The following is a 24329-nucleotide window of genomic DNA, read 5'->3' as shown; positions in this document are numbered from 1 at the left end:
TCGATAGGAAGCTAGAACTATGGAGACAACCCTTATAATTGAAAGGTTTTAGACTTAGTAGAACTAAAACCGAGTACATGAGGTACAGTTTCAGTACTACTAGGCATGTGGTGCCTTATAAGGACACCTTTCGATATTTAGGGTCAATATTGTAGAATGATGGGGATATCGATGAAAATGTGAACCATCGAATCAAAGCCGGATGGTTAAAGACACGCCAAGCTTCTGGCATTCTCTGTGACAACAGAGTACCACAAAAACTAAAAGGTCTTCTGGCATTATCTGTGACAACACAATGCCACAAAAAACTAAAAGGTAAATTCTACAGGGAGGACAGCGATTCAACCCACAATGTTGCATGACGCTGAGTGTTGGTCGACTAGAAAGCAACATGTTTAACACTTAGGTGTGGTGTAAAGATATGCATGTTGAGATGGATGTGTGGCCACATAAAGAAGGACCGAATTCAAAATGATGATATACCAGATAGAGTTGAAGTTGGGATAACACCGATTGAAGAAAAGCTTGTCCAATGGCGACTGAGATGGTTTGGACAGCAACACATACGAAATACAGTGCAAATGAATCCTATGAAAAAATTCCTATGGTTTACAAATTACAATCCTACAAATCAAACAACCCATATAAAAAAACAACCCATATAGAAAAAATTCCTAAGGATTAGAATCCTCCGAAGTTCCTCCAAGAATCCTTTGAATCAAAGGTAAATTATTGGATTGAAGTTGTGGGGCTGGGTGTATTTAAGCTTTGGGTATGGCCTGCTTTTCGCAAGTCAACTTCTGACAGGTTTAACTTTTCACTGATGGCGTCGCTGTCATACTGAATAAAGAACGGTAATATAAATAGCCCAGACAGACAAATTTTCAAACAATAGCAGGTCAAGACGGAGCAAAATTCAAGTCTTTCAGAAAATTGGGCAGACCTAACTTCAAATGCAAAATGGCTGTCAAGGATGAAGAAAAATGGTACAATCTACAGTCCAGTCATTCTGAATCCATGTCTGAATTCTTTTACATTACTTCCTCCGTATCTAAATATAAGATGATTTTGCAATTCAATTTGATAACTGAATTTTCAATTTGGTTAAGATCAAATAAGGCATTTTTCTTCATGATAACTGAATTCAATGTATCTAGTGATGAAATAATCCAGCGGCAATCAACTGCCCTAAGCAACAAGACAGCAAAGCAAATGCAGCGACTAACAATACATAAGAATCGCTCAAAACATCAATGACAAAACTCAACATATGATATTCTAGCTGCCATAATAACATTGATTGATTCCGCAAGGTACTCATTAAACCAGTAAAAAATAGTCTCACAATGGAACCACTAAAGCATGACAAAAGTTTCTTCTTCAGCACGAGTAGAACAAGTGAAGATATCACATCCATTCTCTCAACTGCATCAGGAAGCATCTAGATAGGAGAAACTACTTCAGCAGCCTCACATAACAACCTGCCCAAAGCCAAGCCTGCATGATTAAACATAAAGCTGTTACAATGGATTTGTACGCAGTTTAAGAACAGAATGTTAAATTCATAGCAAAGAATACAATGTGACCAGACAAAAGAATAAAATAGACTAGCATGACCAACATTCATCCTAACAATACAAGTTCACAATCCAGGGAATCTACTTACAATCATCTATAGTTACTAGCATGAGCACTAGATCAACAAATAATCTTGCCACATTCTACCTAGCTTTAATTATCATAATTCAAGTCCATATGAGATGTTATCACATGCCACACTCTCCCTAACAAGTTGGCAAACCACAACAGCATTTCTGGTACCAGCAAAGCAACAAATAATTACTGCCAAACAAGAATCTGGTCATTACCTTCTTAAGCGGGGATCTCCACCTCGCCGTCGTCGATCTCCGTCTGCAGATCCTTGGGGTCCTTGCCGTCGACGGTGCAGCCGACGCTGACGCAGGTGCCAAGGATCTCCTTGACGGTGCCGGCCATCTCCTTGGCCATGGAGCGGACCTTCATGATCTTGGCGATCTCGATGACGTCGTCGAGGCTGATGTTGCCGCTGTGCTTGATGTTCTTGACCTTCTTGCGGTCCCTCTCGGGCTCCTTGAGCGCCTTGATGACGAGGGCTGCGGCGGAGGGGACGACGGACACCTTGGCCTGGCGATTCTGCACGGTGAGCTTGACGGTGACGCGGAGGCCCTTCCAGTCCTTGGCCGTCTCCTTGGCGATGTCTTCTCCGATCTTCTTTGGGGAGAGACCGAGCGGGCCGATCTTGGGGGCCAGGGACGACGCAGCGCCGACCTCCCCGCCGGTGACGCGGACATACACCTCCACGATCTGGGACGGGTCGAGCTTGGGAGGCATGGCTGCGAGCTTGGGCTGGGGAGGATTGGCTGTGGGGAGTGTGTGGCGGCGGCTGGAGTTGGAGATGCTAGGGTTTGAGCGGCGCGCTTGTGTTGAGATTATATACTGTCTGGGGTGGATGGGGGTTAGGGTTTGGTGGCTAATTCGGTGGTGTGTGTGTATTGGGCCGTGAAGGATCGTCAGAATCAGGCCGTTTGGGAGATTAAATGGGCTGCGCCGCACATGTTGGGCTGAAGTAGTGGGTGTTTTTTATTAAAATATATATATAATATGAAATAAGTAATTAGGGGTACCCTTACAAAGCTCACTCCCACCTTCTACGATGGTGACAAGTGCGCACTGCATGTGTGCCAACTTTTCGCTACTTGAGAGTCCTTTTCCGTAGATTCATTTTCTCAAAACGTTTTATCTCTTGCACCTTGCATCCAAATCATGAACAATTTTCACCGTGAGATACCAAAAATATAAAAAAAACAAAAACAAAGAAAAAATATCATAAACCAGAAAAAAGGACCAAAAGTCAGGAAAATCGAAAACCAAACCTGAAAGCACAATTGTGCAAAGGGAAGCACCACTATGCATTTTCCAACTTTTTTTGGAAGCACAATTGTGTATTTCCCTTTTCGAGTAGCACGGCTCTTGGAAGCATAACTGTATTTTTCCCCTTTTCGGTAAGCACATTTATGTTTCTCGTGGAAGCACAACTATATTTTACTCTTTTTCGAAAACACAACTTTTGCTTCTCGCGAAAAAGCAATGCTTCCCAAAAAAGACCGGCCAAAACCAAGGGAAACCAAGCAAAGGTTGGAAAAACCAAACGAACCCCAAAATGGGTACAGAAAACAATCCCAATGGTACACCTAGTGCGCAACACATGGCGGCGAATGGGTGCACCACTTGGTGCGCTCCTCGACCAAGAAAATGGTCTCAGCCGGAGCCCTCCAAGTGGTAAACCATAATTGGTTGCTCCAAGTATAGCGAACTGCATCAGACCTCCTCTCTAGCGTCTTTGGCGCGAGCGTAGCGGGCCATGGCCCAATCTCTCCGGTCCCTCGCTCAGTCGATTCGGTTCGGCCGTGAGCTACCAACGTAGACACATTCATAAGATTGTCTAAGAAAACACACTCATATGCCAGCTGTTGTTCATAAAATAATCAATTAGTAGTAAAAATTGGTTTTTTTAACTCTGAACAAAATGATGAAAGCAAAAAAGTGCTCGCGAGTTTGACAATAATCTTTCAAAATGGAAAAAAGTTCACTGATTTAGAAAAATGTTCTCGAATATGAAAAAGATATCTAATTCAGAAATTTTTCATGAATATGAACACAATTTTGACAAAAATATTCTCGAATTCAAACAATGTTCAGGAATATGAGAAAAATCACGTATTTGAAAAATGTTTGCAAACTGAAAAATGTTCATGAATATGAAGACGAGTTTGGCAAAAAAGTTCACAAATTCAAAACCCCCAAATATTCACGAATATGAATGCAAGTTTGACAAAAATGTTCTCAAATTCTAAAAAGTTCATGAATGTTGGAAAAGTTCACAAATTTTAACATTGTTCATGAATTCAAAAAATGTTCGCTGATCCAAAAAATATTCATCAATATGAAAAAAGTTCATGAAAGCAAAAAAATATTATTAATTAAGAAAACATGAATTTGATTTTTTTATGGATTTTTCAAAAGTTTACATTTCCAAAAATTCAGGAATTTGAAAAAAGTACATGATTTTTTTATAAAAAAAAAAGAAAAAGAAAAACCAGAGATCGTTGACGCACTTGATTTAGTTTGAGGATACTTCAAGCTGAAACTCCTTGGCCGGCAATCTCTTTCTGATTATTAAAATGAAGCATTCACGTGAATATTGCAGATCAAATCTTAGGACTACAAACTTTCGAACCCATTAAGGACTCTTATTTGTAGTACTACTTTATTTTTTTCAACCGGGATAACCCCATTTTCCATTATACAATTATTTAGGAAAAGCCATCATGGCAAATTTATTAATTTTCGAACATAGTTACATCGTCCACTAGGCTAGATACAACGAAAGTCAGAGGATCTCCCGTCCAGACACAAGTATGGGATCCTTCCACATGGGCACCTAACAAATGAGCTACAATATTCCTATCCCTCATACAGTGTTCTACTTCTATGATTACTCTCTCATTGTCCACCCCATACACATAACAGAAATGAGCAGTTCAAACACAGAGAACGATCTCTCTCTCAAAATAAGACAGAACAAAGAGGGGAAAGGATCAGGTTCGAGCTATCGAAAAAAAGAAACCCAGCTAACCATTAGCGATCTGGGCACCACCTGCAGGACGAAAACCCAAGAGCAACAATCTGTACAGTTTGTTTGCATACAAAACAAGACGCTCACGCAAGAGCACTGCAGCTAGCATCTAATGGCCAAACTAATAGCGTATGGATGTGAAGACACCAACACTATGACTCTGTTGCTCCAAAACAAGACACCAACACTATGACTGTGAAGACACAATGGCCAAATCAATCCATAAGTTTTGACTATGAATGAGTAATGACTAATGATGATATAACTCACGGCAAATTCATTCCTGGGCAGTTGAAACAAACAAGAAGCAGTTGAAATCGCTAGGTTCACATTTGATTAACAGGGCACAGCAGCCTAATGGACTGGTATATATATTACTCATTATATAATCCATATCCATTCGACATATACCACATAACAAGCACGAACGACCAGAACCGACACAAACTGTATAGGTTGGTTCAGAGAAACCATGGTTTCACAACCCGATGCTCTCGACCCACACACACACACGAAAAATTGAGCGTTTCACTCCTCGGCAGCATTTGGAAATGAAAAAAGCAAAGCCTAGTTATCACTTCACAACTAGAGCCGTCTCTCCTTCATTCAGTCCCACCAGATGCTTGATGATTCCAGTGAACTCCTGCACCGATCAGTACTCGGCGTTGTCATCCAGCTCCGCGAGGGCCACCCTGCTGCCTTCATCGGTGGTGATGGCCAGGTTCTTCCCTTCCTGCGCCAGATAAAGCACAGGCATCAGAAGTCAGTGTACGTCCAGTACAAGGAACAGCATATAAATTAGCAGAGATGAGATAATGGTATTAACAAAGCTTTGTCAATTGTAATTACCTTGGCAGCAATAAGACCCTCCTTTAAAGCACTCTTAAGCTTCCTTAGGCTCATGTTAGCAAGGGCGACATTTTGCTTTGCACACTCTTCTCTCTTATCCTCAGTGATGATGACCTTGTCCAGTGTCTCGACAATGGTCTCGGCGTGCTGAGAAACCTCACTGCCCTCGCTGGATTCTTCAAGTTCTTCGGTGATGACAGAGTCAACAGTCTTGGCTTCAAGTTCTTCAAAACCCTCCTTCAAAGCACTTTTAAGCTTCCTTAAGCTCATGTTAGTGGTGGCAGAGTCAACAGTCTTGGCTGCAGATGAGGCAGGAGTAGCAGCATGGATTGCCTCAAGCGCCACCTGAGAGCTGTGGCTTTCAGTTTCAGCATCACTGAATTCAACATCGTCAAACTCTGATGACAGATCAGCGCTGAAATCATCTTCCTCTCCACTCTCCTCATTTTCTTTAGGCTTTTCAACTGTCTCCAGCATCTTGAGATCCTCCTCTTCTTTATTAGAATCAAAGTTAGCTTCAGTGGAGTCATTAGCCTTCTGCATATCCTCCTCCTCAAGGTCCTCCTCTTCATCAGAATAAAAGTTCACGACAGCGGAGTCGCTCACCTTCTGCATATCCTCCTCCTCGAGGGAATCCTCCTCGCTGCTGTACTCACTGAGGTCATCCTCCTCGCTGCTGTACTCACTGAGGTCATCCTCCTCACTGCCCACTCCATCGAGGTCATTTTCCTCAGCACTCTCCTCTTCTGTCAGATCACTCTGCGGCGAATCATCAGCAGCGACTTCCTTCTCTGTAACAGCAGCTGGGATCATCTTGGTAGGAGCATCAGCAGTCTCAACGGTGGAACTGAAAGCATTTTCCTTAATATCATCAGCAGCAACATCCTTCTCGGTCACCGCAGCTGGTGTCATCTTGTTAGGAGCATCAGCAGTCTCAATGGTGGAATGGAGAGCATCTTCCTTGAAATCAGCAGCAGCAACTTCCTTCTCTGTCACAGCAGCTGGGGTCATCTCATTGAGAGCATCAGAAGCCTTAACGGTGGAATTGAAAGCATCTTCCTGGAAATCATCAGCAGAAACTTCCTTCTCTGTCACAGCAGCTGGGGTCATCTTCTCGTTAAGAGCATCAGAAGCCTCAACGGTGGAATTGAAAGCATCTTCCTTCAAATCATCACCAGCGACTTCCTTCTCTGTCACAGCAGCTGGGATCATCTTGTTAGGAACATCAGATGCCTCAGCGGTGGAACTGAAATCATCTTCGTTGATGGCTTCCTTTGGCACTTCAACAGCAGCTACTTCCTTTTCTTCACTGGCACTGTTGATCTCATCAACTATCTCGAACACAGGTGACCATTTGCTGCTTTCACCATCTTCAGTTGAGGCACCTTCAACGTTATTGATAGCTGGTTCAGGTGTGGCCTTGGAAAGGACACCTAAGATAGGTGAATCCTCCATTGCTGACAAGGGAACAGACTTCTCAGCACTGGCAAGCTTCTGTTCTTCCTCAACTGCAGCTTCTGATGCATCATGGTTCATAATTAGCAAATGGAATCAACAGATAAAGGACAAAATTTATAAAATACAAAAGCAATGACATGGGTGGATTTAGGGATGCTACAGTTAAGTCATATTGGCTACAGATAAAGCAAGGAACAAATGGATACATTTCAGAATCGCTATAGATGAACAGATGAAGTTTGAAATGAAACATTTTAGTCCTAATGCAACAATCCAGAGTACTAATGGGTACATATAAACAAGTAACATATGAATGAAATTTGAAATATAAATCTAGACCGACTACAAATAACACAGGAATAAATGGATAGATTTTTAACTGCCACAGCCTAGAGTTTAAAAACAAATGGATACATTTCAGAAAGCTCCTGATAAGTACAGACAAACAGATGAAGGTTTGAAATGAAGCATTCCAGTCCAAATGAACAATCCAGAGTGCTAATCAGTACTACAGATAAACAAGAACCAGATGAATGAATGTCAAAATGCAAATCTATATGCCTAAACAGTACAGATAAGCCAAGAAACAAATTGATGAATTTTAAAATGCCACAATCTAGTCTTATTCAAGGATTAGCTGAAAGGACTCTGAAGCATCGGTGATGTGAACCTTCTAACCTTCCTGGAGCTTGGTAGCCTCTTCCACAACTTCCTCCAGCTTAGAATCTTCACAGCTCTTGTCAGCAGATTCAGTGGGCACAACAGAAGAAACCACTGCACAATCAGGAAGTCGAATCAGTAACTATTCTCAAACAATACAGAAAGCAACTTATAACAGGCACATAATTCTAACAGTAACCAGAATCAGTAACATAATCACCTTCATCTCCCTGCTCAGGTTCATCCGCTTTGCTGTTTCCTTCTTCCGGAAGCTTTGTAACTTCCTCCTCCTCCTCCTCAGGATCATCGCACTTCTCATCAGAAGTAACGGCTGCATGATCACAATGCTCGCATCAAAAAACTGCCCCCATGCAATCGAACATTCAAACATACTGATTAGGGGAAGGAAATCACTCTCACCCTTGGGCTCTGCTTCCTGCACCTTCTCATCCTTGAGTTCGGTCGAATCCGCCTCTTCCTGGTCCAAATCAAACATCGCCTTCGATCTCGCAGTCTTCCTAGTCGATCTCTTTGTGGTGGACACCTCGACCTCCATGGCCTTCTCAGTCTTCCTGATCGATCTCTGGCTCCTCCGCAGAGGGCCCGCCGCGGGAGTCGGGGGGAGGGGTGCGGGCGTGGCCCGCGGGCGGCGGCTGGTGCTGCGCAGCGCGACGCCGGGGGTCCTCACGATCTCCTTGGTGAGATTCCGCTTCATCTCGTCCTCGCCCTCCTCGACGTCCATCCGGATGGCCTCGGGCGACTTGACCGAGACGCGGCGGCCGCGCGGGAGCGGGCTCCCTAGCTGCTGCTGGTCATCCGCGGCCGCCGGCGTGGCCTTGAGGACCGACTTCATCGCCGACTTGCCTGGGGTCGGGAGGCAGAGCGTGGTGCCGATCTGGTCGATCCCATCCACCTAATAATCCACAGCAACAAAACCCGCATCAAACAGCCATCCCCACGCCCAAACTCATCCCCACCCTAACGAGTCCCGCAACGAAACATCCACATCTCAAAAACAATAACGCGAATCGGAAGGGGGAAACCGAGGAGGGAGGGCGCGTTACCGCGGCGAGGGACTGGAGGGCCTCGACCATGGCGAGGTTGGTCATGTTGGCGCGGACGCCGTTGAGCTTGCAGAGCGCCTGGAGCTCGCGGCGCGAGAGGGCGTTGAAGTCCATGTCCGCCGCCGCCGTCTGCATCTCCATCTCCATCGCTCCCGTCTCCTGTCTCTCACCTACCTCCTCCTTCTCCCGACTTGGCGCGGCGCGGCGGATGGATTTGCTCGTGGATGGCGAAATGAATGCTGAGATGCGGCGGGGCTAATCGGGGGGCGAGGGGTTATATAGGAGCGCGCGTTCGGGGAGGGCTTTATGACCGTTGGGGGCGAGGCGAGGCGGCGCTCCGCTCGCCTAGGGTTTGCCCTCTGGCCTCTTTTTTGAATGTTTGAACAGGGGCCAGGCCAGATCGCGTGGCGGCTCCGGGGGGCTCCGCGTACCCTCTAGGCTGTCCCCAGTCACGTCGCTGCGCGCGGGCCCGGGCGAGAGACGCCGTACGAGTGAGCGACCGGACACGCTGTCCACAGATCTGTCCCTATTGATTATTCCCGGTTTTTACCAGTCTCGCTGCGGCGTGGGTCCCGGGATAGCGTGAGGCGTAGACGCGCCTCGCTTTGCGAGTTTGGAAGGCGTTGATTGATTCCGGGGGCTGTGGGTGGATCCTTCGAGGCTTCCCGATTTTGCCATAAATGGAGATCGTTCGTTTTTCATTGGTTATCACATTATTGCCGAGCCAATAGAAACCTCATCGATTTTCACAGAGACCGGGTTTCCGTGTGGAACGAAACTGTTTTCCTTGTTGCTGGGGTGTGTGAAAAGGAACGGGTTTGCTTGCGGCACAAAAAAAAAAAAGTACTACTTAAAAAATCAATGACGCTCTATGTTCGAACATCCCAGTTTTTTCTCCCATCCTATTTGCTTAAAATATTGTAATGATGTATTTTTCTCAGCTAGTGATATTTTTTTGATGGGGGGGGGGACTGATAATTTATCTCCAATCATGGCAGTACAACAAACATCAAAAATAATAAAAATTACATTCATATTCATAGACTACCTAGCGACGACTACGAGAACTGAAATGAGCATGCCATAGCCAGTTTGGCAGTTTCGTGTTCGACACCAGAGAAGTACAAGTGATCCAGAACAAATATGTACATTTTTTTACATGCTGAAATTAGTACACCACTACCGACACGTACAGTTGGTACCTGGTCGCATATGTACAGAATACAACACCTTGTTACTCCCTGCCTGCTTCCTTCGATTATTTTCGATTTCCACAGATGGACTGTACACTTCCGAGGTTTTGGCTACGTCTAGCATTCTTTTGCATTTTGCATCCCCTGTATGTATCAATGAGCCAATCTGATCAATTACCCTGAGAACTACTACGTCCTCACTTCCACTATATCTCCATCCTTGAGCTCGGTTTGAGGCAGCACAAGTTGGCCATTGACCCAAAGCAGCTTCCCATCCACGCCCATTCTTCTACCGGCGTCAGCGGCTGTGCTGCCAGTACTCATCCTCATTATCTTCCCATACGGCCAGCAGATGATGGCCACCTCACGAAGAATTGGATCGGTCAGCGAGCCGAGACTTCTCTCCGCTACCGATGCTCGACGGCGTACTTGCTCCTCCCATTGAAGCATTGTCCTGAGCAAATGAACCTATGACAAATATAGTGAATATAAGCAGTGAGATTCGAGGTTTCCTTTCACTAAACATTAAACAAAGTAAATGTCAGAAATGGCAGCAACATGTTGACCTTGTTGTTGATGGGATCACTCAAGGGAGTAGAGATTGGAAGGTCGGAAGTTGATCTATCACCGTTGCTCGATTCAGATGTCAGAGTGGAGGTTTCTTTGCCTTCAAATACTGCAGATACAACCATCCAGTACTCCTCCTCTTCCTCTTCCGTCAAATCAATTATTTGAATAAATGTCGGCAAAAGTCTCCCAAATTGGTCTTGCTACAAAAGATATTAGAGGTGTACGAGATATCAATCAACCATATGAACAACAATGTAGTAGAGACAAATTGATACGAAGTAGTAATGTTTCAGCCATGCAAACCTTATGGTATATACCATCCCGGCATAGTGTGTACTTCTCCAGGTTTGTTGACCAGTCACCATGTCCTGGTGCACACCACCATTTCTCAGTTACCTAAAATAAGTATGAGTGTGAGATAGAAATAAACGCCTTCTCACACGCAGAATCCATAAACAAAAAATTGTCATCATCAGATATACCTTCTTATGAAGCCTAGCATAAGCCTCCCAACGCTTCAACTGAAAGGAAGATCGCCGCTCAGCTACATCTTCAGAAGCTTCAAGGGTAAAACGTACAGCAACAAGCAATTCTTTACCCCCTTTCTCTATGCTGCAATTTGACTTACACAAATCAGATATCAACTGCAATAACAATGCTACAAAATAAACAACAAAGTATGTTCATAACTGAAGTTGAAGCTATACCTGACAATGACAGCTGCCAGTAAGTGATTACCATCAATTCTGAGGACCGGATGCCCCACTTTCATAGAAATATACTTTGAGGGCACCCCGTCTGTTATTTCATCTTCTGAAGAACTTGATGCATACGACGTACTTTGTTTTATCTTGTTACCCATGCCACTTCCCGTGTTAACACTGCTCTCCTTGTACAACCAATGCGCAGCCAGTCCATACTCTGCATACTCATGCATTCGCTGTGGACAACAACCTCCAACAGGATCAGGACGAACTGTTAAGCATCTATTCAACAAAATAAGAAGAAACTTTATCTACCTGGGTCCTAATTTGGACCTCCAGCGGTGAGCTATCGGATGCCTGAACTGCTGTATGGAGTGACTAGAACAGAAAATAGCCACCAGAAAATTGAAGTGCAAATAGGGGATGGAAGGAGTCAGTAAACAAGACAGTCTAGTAATTGATTCGACAAGCAGGTCAGGGTTCAACTCTAAGCTAGTTCATGGTATGGACAGCATAATACCATTACTAGCTTGGGTGATTAGCAGTTCCCATGCAAACTAAGCACACTCGAATTTTTGGATTAATTCATACTTCCGCATTAATACTGGCTACAAGATGTTTTATTTGGTGAGAGATGATGCTTACTTGGTAACCGCTGCCCTTAGGGTTGATAATATAGTCATCGAACTCCCCATCGATTGGAGTCCATAACCTGCACATGCAGATAAAGCAGACAATTAAAATATGAACTTAAACTAGCCACAAAGAACATCCATAATGATAAAAAGGCCAAGTTACACGGAAATATGATGATGCTACACCGATACATCAAATGAAGCATTTATTTGGTCAAGTAGCAACTTTAGCATATCTAGACCTTCTAGACATGGGTAGCTCCACATAAATAATTAAATTCACAGGAAACCTGTGTACTATATCAAGGATGCTGTAGCAACTCCTGACTGCAGGTCCATGCAATGCACCATTTTTGTCTCCAACAATCACCCTCAACGCACGAGCATCGTATACTTGTCTAATGCCTACACGTTTCCTTTTCATCTGTTGATACAAAATGTGTCAGTAACTAACAAATCCAACATGCAGAAGTGCACGCCATAAGAAAATTCTTTCAGTAAGGCTGACAACTCCAACATACATTCTCGAATTTATGATCATAATGCATTGGTTACACATGTACTTAAACAACACGAATAATACTATTTGTATGTAGTCAAACAATCGACTAATGGTACCTTACAGTAGATGCTATATAAGCTTTTCAGTCTACTTGACAGCCTAACTTCCATCCCAGGTATATACCTGCAGAAGATGTAGCGTAATTCAAGAATGAGAACCGCAATGCTACTAGTGGGCACGCAGATTTAGATAATTAGATGTGAGAAGTTGGGCATCCCTAAGATCACTAGGTTGTGAACTTACGACGTTGTTATAAGCAATTCCTGCTGAAGTTCTTCCTCACAAGCTGCTAAAGATGTTAATGCAATAGCAGCGTCATCAACAATTTTAGGCTTTCGTATGGATGCTTCAGAATTACTTTGGAGATTATTAAGGAAGTCAGAGCGCCTTCTCCGATCCAAAAAGAGGTCAAATGGCAATACAGCTCGCAATAAATCCTGCAGTGAAGGAAGGATTTATAATAAGATAAGCTATCAAGCATACCAGTTTGAGGAGAATGATAAGAATTTATTGTGTTCAATCATACATATGCTGATGAGGGAAGCGAGGTACGGGAGGCAATATAAGTGAAAGTTGCATGACATATCGATGTTAGTCAATCTGATTGTTTAGTATATGTTGCTAGTGAACATATTCATTTACTAACGCACCTCCATATTTGATTGTTCTTGGTCGTTCGAACTAAGTAAATCATGGGTGGAAGTCGCGTGCACTTCCTTCGTGGAGGCAAGCAAATCACTTCTAATTGATGACCTTCTCATGCTTTTATCCTTGCTGGTAGAATTCCACATCGAAGTAAGTTCAGATCGTATTTTCATGAAAACTTGGGGCTGCGAGAATTTGAAGGAGATAAGAAACATTTAAAAATAATGATGCATGGAATAAAATAAGGCATTACAAACTATAATGGTACTAAACAAGAGGTACCATGATAACCTCATTGCAGATGCAAGATCAAGACATGAATAACTCGATGAATAGGTCAAAATAACAGCCTATGCTTTCATCCAAAAAAAAACAGCATATGCCCAGTACTAAATGGAATATGGTCTCTTTGGCCCTTTCAAATGCACAAAATATTACTAATTGGTCTGCCTAAACATATTTTAAGCATTTTGGTCCAACAGTGAAAAGAGATCTAGTTTATCACAATCATGCATTATAAAATGGCTCCTAAGCATCAAATCAACATGTTTGAGGGACCCATCAAGTGGTGTGGCATGCAAACAAATCTTGCATCAAACACTCAAAGTTACAACAATATAATGGCTATTAACCATGAGATGAACAAAGTATCTCTTGAAATTTGAAGAGAGCATAACAACAAATACACAACATAAAGCCCACGTGGTATGTATCCAGAACCAAGTAAAGCCAAAAGACGTATCACACGGGGTAATATTACAGATGAACAAAAGTAACATTTCGGAGGCAACCCATATGCTTAATAGAATAAAAACCTGAAGGACAGCAAAGCATAAGTCTTCTAGCTCAGCTTTCAAAGCCCAGACTCCCAATCGAGAAGCAAGTGAGCACCAGACAGCTAATGTCTCTTGAGCAACAGCCTCAGCTTTTGGAATGGGAAGAGCATAGCTGAAATGCTGATCTTAGTAAGCACACAACCATTTACATAATCCAATAGCTATTTGAAAGCATACTTAAGTTAAAAGTAGGAGCATTTCAATACATATAGAGAATGCTTAGGTGCTGGCAATAAGGCAACTAAAGGAGTGTGTTACGATGCTGATGGACATAAATGACTCAAAACAAGTACCGCTGCTGGTTTGAAGGGGAAATACACAGTAAGTTCCAGATGGGAACAAGACAAACAAGATAGTTAAGGCTGGTTCATATTGCATCACTGACTCTAGCAGTTGGTCTTTATGGTAAGGTGAAACAGAAATTGCTGATGAGAATCATTAGAAGCTCACAAAAAACATACCATGGAGGTATTGTCAAGGATATTGTCATGTGACAAGCCAGAAAAATCGGTACTCCCTCCGATCCATATTAATCGTCGCTGCTTTAGTACAACTTTGTACTAAAGTTGTACTAAAGCAGTGACAACTAATATGGATCAGAGGGAGTATTACAATTGAAGATACTAAATACTTCAGATTAAACGGCAGGTTTTACGTGTACAGCAAGCTACATAGTAAGGAGAAGCCTAAATAACTTACATTGTTCGCATATTGTGCAAGCGGTCTGCCAGCTTGATAAGCACCACACGAGGATCATCAACCATCCCCAATAGCATAGCACGCAGGTTGTTTGCCTGGCTGACAACAGGACAATCATAAATTCCTGAGTTTTTCGGGAGCAGCATCATATGTTTTTATGGCAAATTACAAATATACCAATGCACTGTTCGGAACTAATTTTCATTAGTAAGAAAAATCATAGGAAAAGAGAGTGGACATTAACAATCTCTAAGAGTAGCTTAATAAGGAATGGAACATACTTCTTCAGAAGTAAGAGTGCTTCCGCCAGTGTTTTTTTGCCGATGCCTGCGCAGTAGCTGTAATGTAAAGCTCATAGTCATGGACAATGGCAAAAACATGTTGAAGAGAAAGAAAGTACAGACGACAGAAAGTGTTACATAATGCAGTGATTATGATCTTTCAAGATAACAATAGGAAGGGATGAACTGCATTATGCAACAAGGACAGAGCAAATTGGCATGCATATGGTGTATTGAGACATCTGAAGCAAGTAGACTGAAAATTTAAAATAACTCAGCATCAGGAGAAAAAAAGACTGAGATGGAACTTAAAACTGGTAGGAATGTCATGGTATACTGCATTCATTAACAACAATTTTAGTAATACAGCGTGCATCATGCAATAATAAGCACATTTGCTATATCAATCATGTCTTCACCATCATGATTTGCATCCCAATATTGTATGGTAGTGAGATAGCACTTATGAATCAATGCTAGCACTAGCAGAGAAATGCTTATATAGAATGCTTTACTAACAAATGAATAACCTGATTTATGTAGCTCAGTTTTGATACACCAGATACCAAGCTTGCAACATCATCCCCAAATTGCTCTGCTACGCTCTTCAGGTTCTCAGCTGTATCATCAATAACATCATGAAGAATACCAGCAACAACGGTATTGATTGCCTACATGAGATGCAACCATGGGATTAGAGATGAAAGAAGGAGAGCATTCATCAACTAAAACCTATAGAAACAGAAGGGCAGCGGAGCCATACTCTTTCTCCAGTGGATGGGACCAAGGCAGCTAAGATTTTTCCCGTATGTATGCAGTGTGTAACATATGGGTCACCTGTTCTCCTAAATTGCCCAATGTGAGCTGTACTTGCAAATGCAATTGCTTTCTGCACCTGTATCACGGGATTGAGGATGTCAAATAAAAGAGTAAAAATGTCAAAGTTCAGGTGAATACATATATATGACAATTTTTGTTCAGAATGTCTCTAATGTTTTAATACCTTTGGATCCTCAAATATTTGATATCCTGTCACCTCCACTCCTTCAAATACAAGAGTATCTGCACGTATACAGAATAAAAGTGTAAGGTAGGCAAAACAACGGATGCATATCTTACTTAAATGGGTGCAGGGCCTGCGGTCATAGGAGATTAGGAGCGTTACTGGCTTATTGGAGCTACAATGTTAACTAAGCAGTAAAAACAAACCAATTACTGATTTGTTATGTTATACTACTACAAGAGTACACTATAAGGTGTAAAATGCTCTGCGATGCATACATCACTCAACTGCTGCTTCCAACAATTCAAGCATGCGAATAAATTACTTCAAATCTATATATAAAAGCTAAGACGCAATGATTTAGATGGTCTAGAACGCGATTACTAGAGCTTATTAGCTAATCGCACATATGGAATGGAAGCATAGAGATATGATTCACAATTGCTTATTGCGAATAAATTACATGTTACGCATAGAGGGTATCTACCAGGCAGCTGCTCGATGCGAGGCCAGAGGAAGTCGACCTTGGTCGACAGGCACGCCCCGGACGCGATCGCCACGGCCGAGACCGCCAGTTGCGCGATCGTGGATGCCACGGCGCCGTGAACCGCGCCGCCGCTTCCCCCCGCGACGGCGGCCGCGGCGATCACCTCCCCGGCCCCTACGAGCGCGGCTGAGGCCAGCGCGAGCCGCGGGGCCACGTGCTCGAGCACGCACCCCAGCCGCAACCGCGCCCTCCTCCGCTCCCCGCGCACCAACGACGCCGCGGCGCTCGCCGGAAGCAGCACGAGGCGGCGGCCCAGCATGCCGAGGTCGGGGGCTGACGTGGACGCCGGCGACGGCGTCATGCGAGTCGGGCGGGCCGCTGCGGTTGCGGGGGTGCTCTCCGGCCGTGCGCGGGCGGGGAGTTTCTATCTCATTCTGGCACGCACGGCGCGGGAGTGGCGACGAGTGGTGGGGAGGGGGTGACCGGGTGAGGACGCCGAGGCGTGTTGGGTTTGTGTGGGTGGCTGTGGCTGGGACGGAACGGCGTTGCTCACTCCGCCTGTCCCCTCTAGCTCCTCCCGTTGTGCTGATTTAAAGGGGGTTGAGGGGGATTAAATCCCGTACCGAAATTCGTCCAAATTTCCTCCAATTCTTGAGAGGAGATTAACCGAACAAGGCCTTACGGTTCTCTTTTCTTCTTTTACTACTACTCGCTAGATCATGAGTTTTGCTTGCCTCGGTATTTATTTATCAAAAACGTTATTACCGAAAAAGGCTTTCGCCCCGCTTTATAAATAAAGCAAACCGCCAAAAGCACATATACAAGGACTAGTTCAGAACACACACCCAAGTCAGACAACAAGAGGTCCAGAAGTACTGCTGAGGGCACAGCTCAACAAGCCCAACACACACACAAAATAAAGGACAAGGCTCAGCCGGGGCCAAGGCCGGGGAGCAAACAGACGTCTAATTAGGCTCTGGAGGAGGCGGCGACAGGCGGACGGCCATCGAGCGGAGGTCGGCGATGAAGACGGAGATGGCGTCCCGGTCCCGAGGGCGGCTAAGCGGCCGCCAAAGCTGCAAGTAACCAGACAGTTTGAAGAGAGCGTCAGTAGACCGTCGAAGCGGAGTGCGCTGAATCACAAGCTTATTGTGAATCGTCCAGAGGGTCCACGCGAGAACCCAATCTCGAACCACCTAATGTGGCGGGTGGGCAAAGGGGAGGCCTGGAGTTCGGCGAAGAGGTCGGGGAAGTTGGTGTGGCACCAATCTCCACCAACCGCCTCTCTAAAGCAGCTCCAAACGAATTGAGCAGACAAGCAGGCGAAGAAGATGTGGTTCGAGTCTTCGGGGGTATCACAGAGAGGGCAAAGGCCAGAACCCGGGCCATTGCGCTTGCGGACCTCAACTCCAGACGGGAGCCGGCCGCGGATCCATTGCCACATGAAGATCCGAATTTTTAGGGGCAGACGAATGGACCACACCGCCTGGAGGGGGGCGGGCGGAGGAGGGGGCGATAGCCGAGTAGAGGGACTTGGTGGAGAATTGGCCCGAAGGCTCAAGGCGCCACCGAACCTCATCCGGGCCTGCATCGACAGTCGGCTCATGGAGAGCAATGCAATCAAACAGCTCATGCCAGGCGGCAACTTCCGGAGGCCCAAATGGCCTCCGAAACGCGAGGCGCCCTAACTCAATGAAGGCCTGTTGAACTGAGATCGTTGGGACGACAGCGATGGAGAAGAGGTCGGGGAAGCGGGCAGCGAAGGGGGCGTCGCCCGCCCATCGGTCAAACCAGAACATGGTCGCTGCTCCCGATCCGACCGAAATGGAGGTCCCAATGCGGAGGACGGGGAGCAGTTGGATGACTGACTGCCAGAACTGGGATCCACCAGACCGTTGGCAGAATTGTTGGAAATATGCCCTAGAGGCAATAATAAATGGTTATTATTATATTTCTTTGTTCATGATAATCGTCTATTGTTCATGCTATAATTGTATTTTCCGGAAATCGTAATACATGTGTGAATGCATAGACCACAACGTGTCCCTAGTAAGCCTCTAGTTGACTAGCTCGTTGATCAATAGATAGTCATGGTTTCCTGACTATGGACATTGGATGTCATTGATAACGGGATCACATCATTAGGAGAATGATGTGATGGACAAGACCCAATCCTAAGCATAGCATAAAAGATCGTGTAGTTTCGTTTGCTAGAGCTTTTCCAATGTCAAGTATCTTTTCCTTAGACCATGAGATCGTGCAACTCCCGGATACCGTAGGAGTGCTTTGGGTGTGCCAAACGTCACAACGTAACTGGGTGACTATAAAGGTGCACTACGGGTATCTCCGAAAGTGTCTGTTGGGTTGGCACGGATCGAGACTGGGATTTGTCACTCCGTGTGACGGAGAGGTATCTCTGGGCCCACTCGGTAATGCATCATCATAATGAGCTCAATGTGACTAAGGCGTTAGTCACGGGATCATGCATTGCAGTACGAGTAAAGAGACTTGCCGGTAACGAGATTGAACAAGGTATTGGGATACCGACGATCGAATCTCGGGCAAGTAACATACCAATTGACAAAGGGAATTGCATACGGGATTGATTGAATCCTCGACACCGTGGTTCATCCGATGAGATCATCGTGGAACATGTGGGAGCCAACATGGGTATCCAGATCCCGCTGTTGGTTATTGACCGGAGAGGCGTCTCGGTCATGTCTGCATGTCTCCCGAACCCGTAGGGTCTACACACTTAAGGTTCGGTGACGCTAGGGTTGTAGAGATATATGTATGCGGAAACCCGAAAGTTGTTCGGAGTCCCAGATGAGATCCCGGACGTCACGAGAGGTTCCGGAATGGTCCGGAGGTGAAGAATTATATATAGGAAGTCAAGTTTCGGCCACCGGGAAAGTTTCGGGGGTTACCGGTATTGTACCGGGACCACCGGAAGGGTCCCGGGGGTCCACCGGGTGGGGCCACCTGTCCCGGAGGGCCCCATGGGCTGAAAGTGGAAGGGAACCAGCCCCTAGTGGGCTGGGCGCCCCCCCATGGGCCTCCCCCCATGCGCCTAGGGTTGGGAACCCTAGGGTGGGGGGGCTTCCCCCTTGCCTTGGGGGGCAAGGCAACCCCTTCCCCCCCTTTGGCCGCCGCCCCCCCTCCCAGGGGGCCTATATAAAGGGGGGGAGGGAGGGCCGCAACCTACAGCCTTGGGCGCCTCCCTCCTCCCCTGATACACCTCTCCGTCTCGCAGAAGCTCGGCGAAGCCCTGCCGAGACCCGCTACATCCACCACCACGCCGTCGTGCTGCTGGATCTCCATCAACTTCTCCTTCCCCCTTGCTGGATCAAGAAGGAGGAGACGTCGCTGCACCGTACGTGTGTTGAACGCAGAGGTGCCGTCCGTTCGGCACTCGGTCGTCGGTGATTTGGATCACGGCGAGTACGACTCCGTCATCCACGTTCATTGGAACGCTTCCGCTCGCGATCTACAAGGGTATGTAGATGCACTCCTTTCCCCTCGTTGCTAGTATACTCCATAGATGCATCTTGGTGAGCGTAGGAAAATTTTAAAATTATGCTACGATTCCCAACAGTGGCATCATGAGCCAGGCCTATGCGTAGTTACTATGCACGAGTAGAACACAAAGCAGTTGTGGGCGTTGAGTTTGCCAATTCTTCTTGCCGCTACTAGTCTTTTCTTGTTTCGGCGGCATTGTAGGATGAAACGGCCCGGACCGACCTTACACGTACGCTTACGTGAGACAGGTTCCACCGACTGACATGCACTAGATGCATAAGGTGGCTAGCGGGTGTCTGTCTCTCCTACTTTAGTCGGAACGGATTCGATGAAAAGGGTCCTTATGAAGGGTAAATAGAAATTGGCAAATCACGTTGTGGTCATACGTAGGTAAGAAAACGTTCTTGCTAGAAACCTACAAACCACGTAAAAACTTGCAACAACAATTAGAGGACGTCTAACTTGTTTTTGCAGCAAGTGCTATGTGATGTGATATGGCCAGAAGATGTTATGAATGATATATGTGATGTATGAGATTGATCATATTCTTGTAATAGGAATCACGACTTGCATGTCGATGAGTATGACAACCGGCAGGAGCCATAGGAGTTGTCTTTATTATTTTGCATGACCTGCGTGTCATTGAATAACGCCATGTAATTTACTTTACTTTATTGCTAAACGAGTTAGCCATGTAAGTAGAAGTAATCGTTGGCGTGACGACTTCATGAAGACACAATGATGGAGATCATGGTGTCATGCCGGTGACGAAGATGATCATGGTGCCCCGAAGATGGAGATCAAAGGAGCATGATGATATTGGCCATATCATGTCACTATTTGATTGCATGTGATGTTTATCATGTTTATGCATCTTATTTGCTTAGAACGACGGTAGTAAGTAAGATGATCCCTTATAATAATTTCAAGAAAGTGTTCACCCTAACTGTGCACCGTTGCGAAGGTTCGTTGTTTCGAAGCACCACGTGATGATCGGGTGTGATAGATTCTAACGTTCGAATACAACGGGTGTTGACGAGCCTAGCATGTACAGACATGGCCTCGGAACACACGCAATACACTTAGGTTGACTTGACGAGCCTAGCATGTACAGACATGGCCTCGGAACACGGAGGACCAAAAGGTCGAGCATGAGTCGTATAGAAGATACGATCAACATGGAGATGTTCACCGATCTTGACTAGTCCGTCTCACGTGATGATCGGACACGGCCTAGTTAACTCGGATCATGTTTCACTTAGATGACTAGAGGGATGTCTATCTGAGTGGGAGTTCATTAAATAATTTGATTAGATGAACTTAATTATCATGAACTTAGTCTAAAATCTTTACACTATGTCTTGTAGATCTAATGGCCAACGTTGTCCTCAATTTCAACGCGTTCCTAGAGAAAACCAAGCTGAAAGATGATGGCAGCAACTATACGGACTGGGTCCGGAACCTGAGGCTCATCCTCATAGTAGCCAAGAAAGATTATGTCTTAGAAGCACCGCTAGGTGATGCACCAATCCCAGAGAACCAAGATGTTATGAACGCTTGGCAGCAGCGTGCTGATGATTACTCCCTCGTTCAGTGCGGCATGCTTTACAGCCTAGAACCGGGTCTCCAAAAGCGTTTTGAGAAACATGGAGCATATGAGATGTTCGAGGAGCTGAAATTGGTTTTCCAAGCTCATGCCCGGGTCGAGAGATATGATGTCTCCGACAAGTTCTTCAGCTGTAAAATGGAGGAGAACAGTTCTGTTAGTGAGCACATACTCAGAATGTCTGGGTTGCATAACCGCCTGTCTCAGCTGGGAGTTAATCTCCCGGATGACGCGGTCATTGACAGAATCCTCCAATCGCTTCCACCAAGCTACAAGAGCTTTGTGATGAACTACAATATGCAGGGGATGGAAAAGACCATTCCTGAGGTGTATTCAATGCTGAAATCAGCGGAAGGGGAGATCAGAAAAGAACATCAAGTGTTGATGGTGAATAAAACCACTAAGTTCAAGAAGGGCAAGGGTAAGAAGAACTTCAAAAAGGACGGCAAGGGAGTTGCCGCGCCCGGTAAACCAGTTACTGGGAAGAAGTCAAAGTATGGACCCAAGCCCGAGACTGAGTGTTTTTATTGCAAGGGAAGTGGTCACTGGAAGCGGAACTGCCCCAAATACTTAGCGGACAAGAAGAAGGCTGGCAACACCAAAGGTATATGTGATATACATGTAATTGATGTGTACCTTACCAGTACTCGTAGTAGCTCCTGGGTATTTGATACCGGTGCGGTTGCTCATATTTGTAACTCAAAGCAGGAACTACGGAATAAACGGAGACTGGCGAAGGACGAGGTGACGATGCGCGTCGGGAATGGTTCCAAGGTCGATGTGATCGCCGTCGGCACGCTACCTCTGCATCTACCCACGGGATTAGTTTTAAACCTCAATAATTGTTATTTAGTGCTAGCTTTGAGCATGAACATTGTATCTGGATCTCGTTTAATTCGAGATGGCTACTCATTTAAATCCGAGAATAATGGTTGTTCTATTTATTTGAGAGATATGTTTTATGGTCATGCCCCGCTGGTCAATGGTTTATTTTTGATGAATCTCGAACGTGATGTTACACATGTTCATAGCGTGAATACCAAAAGATGTAAAGTTGATAACGATAGTCCCACATACTTGTGGCACTGCCGCCTTGGTCACATTGGTGTCAAGCGCATGAAGAAGCTCCATGCAGATGGACTTTTGGAGTCTCTTGATTACGAATCATTTGACACGTGCGAACCATGCCTCATGGGTAAGATGACCAAGACTCTGTTCTCCGGAACAATGGAGCGAGCAACCAACTTATTGGAAATCATACATACCGATGTGTGCGGTCCAATGAGTGTTGAGGCTCGCGGAGGATATCGTTATGTTCTCACTCTCACTGATGACTTAAGTAGATATGGGTATGTCTACCTAATGAAACACAAGTCTGAAACCTTTGAAAAGTTCAAGGAATTTCAGAGTGAAGTTGAGAATCAACGTGACAGAAAAATAAAATTCTTACGATCAGATCGTGGTGGAGAATATTTAAGTCACGAATTTGGTACACACTTAAGGAAATGTGGAATAAGTTTCACAACTCACGCCGCCTGGAACACCTCAGAGAAATGGTGTGTCCGAACATCGTAATCGCACTCTATTGGATATGGTGCGATCTATGATGTCTCTTACCGATTTACCGCTCTCATTTTGGGGCTATGCTTTAGAGACTGCCGCATTCACTTTAAAATAGGGCTCCGTCGAAATCCGTTGAGACGACACCGTATGAATTATGGTTTGGGAAGAAACCTAAGCTGTCGTTTCTAAAAGTTTGGGGATGCGATGCTTATGTCAAGAAACTACAACCTGAAAAGCTCGAACCCAAGTCAGAAAAATGTGTCTTCATTGGATACCCTAAGGAAACTATTGGGTATACCTTCTACCTCAGATCCGAAGGCAAGATCTTCGTTGCTAAGAACGGGTCCTTTCTAGAGAAGGAGTTTCTCTCGAAAGAATTGAGTGGGAGGAAAGTGGAACTTGATGTGGTGATAGTCACCCCTTCCGAACCGGAAAGTAGCGCAGCGCGGGAAAATGTTCCTGTGGTGCCTACACCGACTGGGGAGGAAGTTAATGATGATGATCATGAAGCTTCAGATCAAGTTACTGAACTTCGGAGGTCCACAAGGACACGTTCCGCACCAGAGTGGTACGGCAACCCTGTCCTGGAAATCATGTTGTTAGACAACAGTGAACCTTCGAACTATGAAGAAGCGATGGCGGGCCCGGATTCCGACAAATGGCTAGAAGCCATGAAATCCGAGATAGAATCCATGTATGAAAACAAAGTATGGACTTTGACTGACTTGCCCGATGAGCGGCGAGCCATAGAAAACAAATGGATATTTAAGAAGAAGACGGACGCAGATGGTAATGTGACCATCTACAAAGCTCGACTTGTCGCTAAGGGTTATCGACAAGTTCAAGGGGTTGACTACGATGAGACTTTCTCACCCGTAGCGAAGCTGAAGTCCGTCCGAATCATGTTAGCAATTGCCGCATACTATGATTATGAGATATGGCAGATGGACGTCAAAACGGCATTCCTTAATGGCTTCCTTAAGGAAGAGTTATATATGATGCAGCCGGAAGGTTTTGTCGATCCTAAGAATGCTAACAAAGTATTCAAGCTCCAGCGCTCAATCTATGGGCTGGTGCAAGCATCTCGGAGTTGGAACATTCGCTTTGATGAGATGATCAAAGCGTTTGGGTTTACACAGACTTATGGAGAAGCCTGTGTTTACAAGAAAGTGAGTGGGAGCTCTGTAGCATTTCTCATATTATATGTGGATGGCATACTGTTGATGGGAAATGATATAGAATTCTTGGAGAGTATAAAGGCCTATTTGAATAAGTGTTTTTCAATGAAGGACCTTGGAGAAGCTGCTTATATATTAGGCA

At 45.1% G+C, this 24329-nt stretch overlaps 3 protein-coding genes across 4 annotated transcripts; all 3 read right to left on the bottom strand.

The window, feature by feature from the left end:
- Positions 1 to 1254: 1254 nt before the first annotated feature.
- Positions 1255 to 2451, bottom strand: LOC123145177 (60S ribosomal protein L12). The gene is made up of 2 exons (XM_044564522.1): positions 1869 to 2451; positions 1255 to 1497 (listed from the first exon to the last, which is right to left on the bottom strand). Exon 1 carries the CDS (start codon positions 2368 to 2370, stop codon positions 1873 to 1875), a length of 498 nt encoding a protein of 165 aa, XP_044420457.1. The 5' UTR covers positions 2371 to 2451; the 3' UTR covers positions 1255 to 1497; positions 1869 to 1872.
- A 2560-nt stretch (positions 2452 to 5011) lies between these two features.
- LOC123145176 (nucleolar protein dao-5) lies at positions 5012 to 9001 on the bottom strand. The gene is made up of 6 exons (XM_044564521.1): positions 8707 to 9001; positions 8063 to 8555; positions 7863 to 7973; positions 7661 to 7756; positions 5525 to 7041; positions 5012 to 5408 (listed from the first exon to the last, which is right to left on the bottom strand). Exons 1-6 carry the CDS (start codon positions 8851 to 8853, stop codon positions 5328 to 5330), a joined length of 2445 nt encoding a protein of 814 aa, XP_044420456.1. The 5' UTR covers positions 8854 to 9001; the 3' UTR covers positions 5012 to 5327.
- A 682-nt stretch (positions 9002 to 9683) lies between these two features.
- LOC123145175 (uncharacterized) lies at positions 9684 to 16887 on the bottom strand. Of its 2 annotated transcripts, XM_044564520.1 has the most exons (18): positions 16322 to 16884; positions 15835 to 15893; positions 15595 to 15726; positions 15362 to 15502; positions 14832 to 14888; positions 14551 to 14645; positions 13831 to 13963; positions 13021 to 13200; positions 12614 to 12807; positions 12427 to 12493; positions 12099 to 12232; positions 11819 to 11885; positions 11489 to 11551; positions 11177 to 11409; positions 10952 to 11081; positions 10773 to 10865; positions 10466 to 10669; positions 9684 to 10367 (listed from the first exon to the last, which is right to left on the bottom strand). In XM_044564520.1, exons 1-18 carry the CDS (start codon positions 16680 to 16682, stop codon positions 10089 to 10091), a joined length of 2622 nt encoding a protein of 873 aa, XP_044420455.1. In that variant the 5' UTR covers positions 16683 to 16884; the 3' UTR covers positions 9684 to 10088. The 2 variants fall into 2 exon arrangements, 1 of the variants encoding a protein (XP_044420455.1); XR_006472157.1 differs by lacking the exons at positions 9684 to 10367; positions 10466 to 10669 and having other exon boundaries at positions 10952 to 11028; positions 16322 to 16887.
- Positions 16888 to 24329: the final 7442 nt, after the last annotated feature.

This window comes from Triticum aestivum, chromosome 6D, assembly GCF_018294505.1.
Source record: "Triticum aestivum cultivar Chinese Spring chromosome 6D, IWGSC CS RefSeq v2.1, whole genome shotgun sequence".
In the NCBI taxonomy this organism is placed as follows: Eukaryota; Viridiplantae; Streptophyta; class Magnoliopsida; order Poales; family Poaceae; genus Triticum; species Triticum aestivum.
The sequence above is the reverse complement of the archived record's forward strand: the minus strand, read 5'-3'. Positions and strand labels throughout refer to the sequence as shown.

What these genes read in the sequence shown, in the direction of transcription:
- LOC123145175 (XM_044564520.1), bottom strand. Translation starts at nt 16,682, where the DNA reads ATGACGCCGTCGCCGGCGTCCACGTCAGCCCCCGACCTCGGCATGCTG. An exon ending in AAGAACAATCAAATATGGAG is followed by an intron (nt 12,808 to 13,020) that starts GTGCGTTAGTAA and finishes CCTTCACTGCAG; the next exon opens with GATTTATTGCGAGCTGTATT. An exon ending in CTAAGGGCAGCGGTTACCAA is followed by an intron (nt 11,552 to 11,818) that starts GTAAGCATCATC and finishes TTTCTGTTCTAG; the next exon opens with TCACTCCATACAGCAGTTCA.
- LOC123145176 (XM_044564521.1), bottom strand. Translation starts at nt 8,853, where the DNA reads ATGGAGATGGAGATGCAGACGGCGGCGGCGGACATGGACTTCAACGCC. An exon ending in ACCTGAGCAGGGAGATGAAG is followed by an intron (nt 7,757 to 7,862) that starts GTGATTATGTTA and finishes CTGATTGTGCAG; the next exon opens with TGGTTTCTTCTGTTGTGCCC. An exon ending in GGCTACCAAGCTCCAGGAAG is followed by an intron (nt 7,042 to 7,660) that starts GTTAGAAGGTTC and finishes ATGATGCATCAG; the next exon opens with AAGCTGCAGTTGAGGAAGAA.
- LOC123145177 (XM_044564522.1), bottom strand. Translation starts at nt 2,370, where the DNA reads ATGCCTCCCAAGCTCGACCCGTCCCAGATCGTGGAGGTGTATGTCCGC.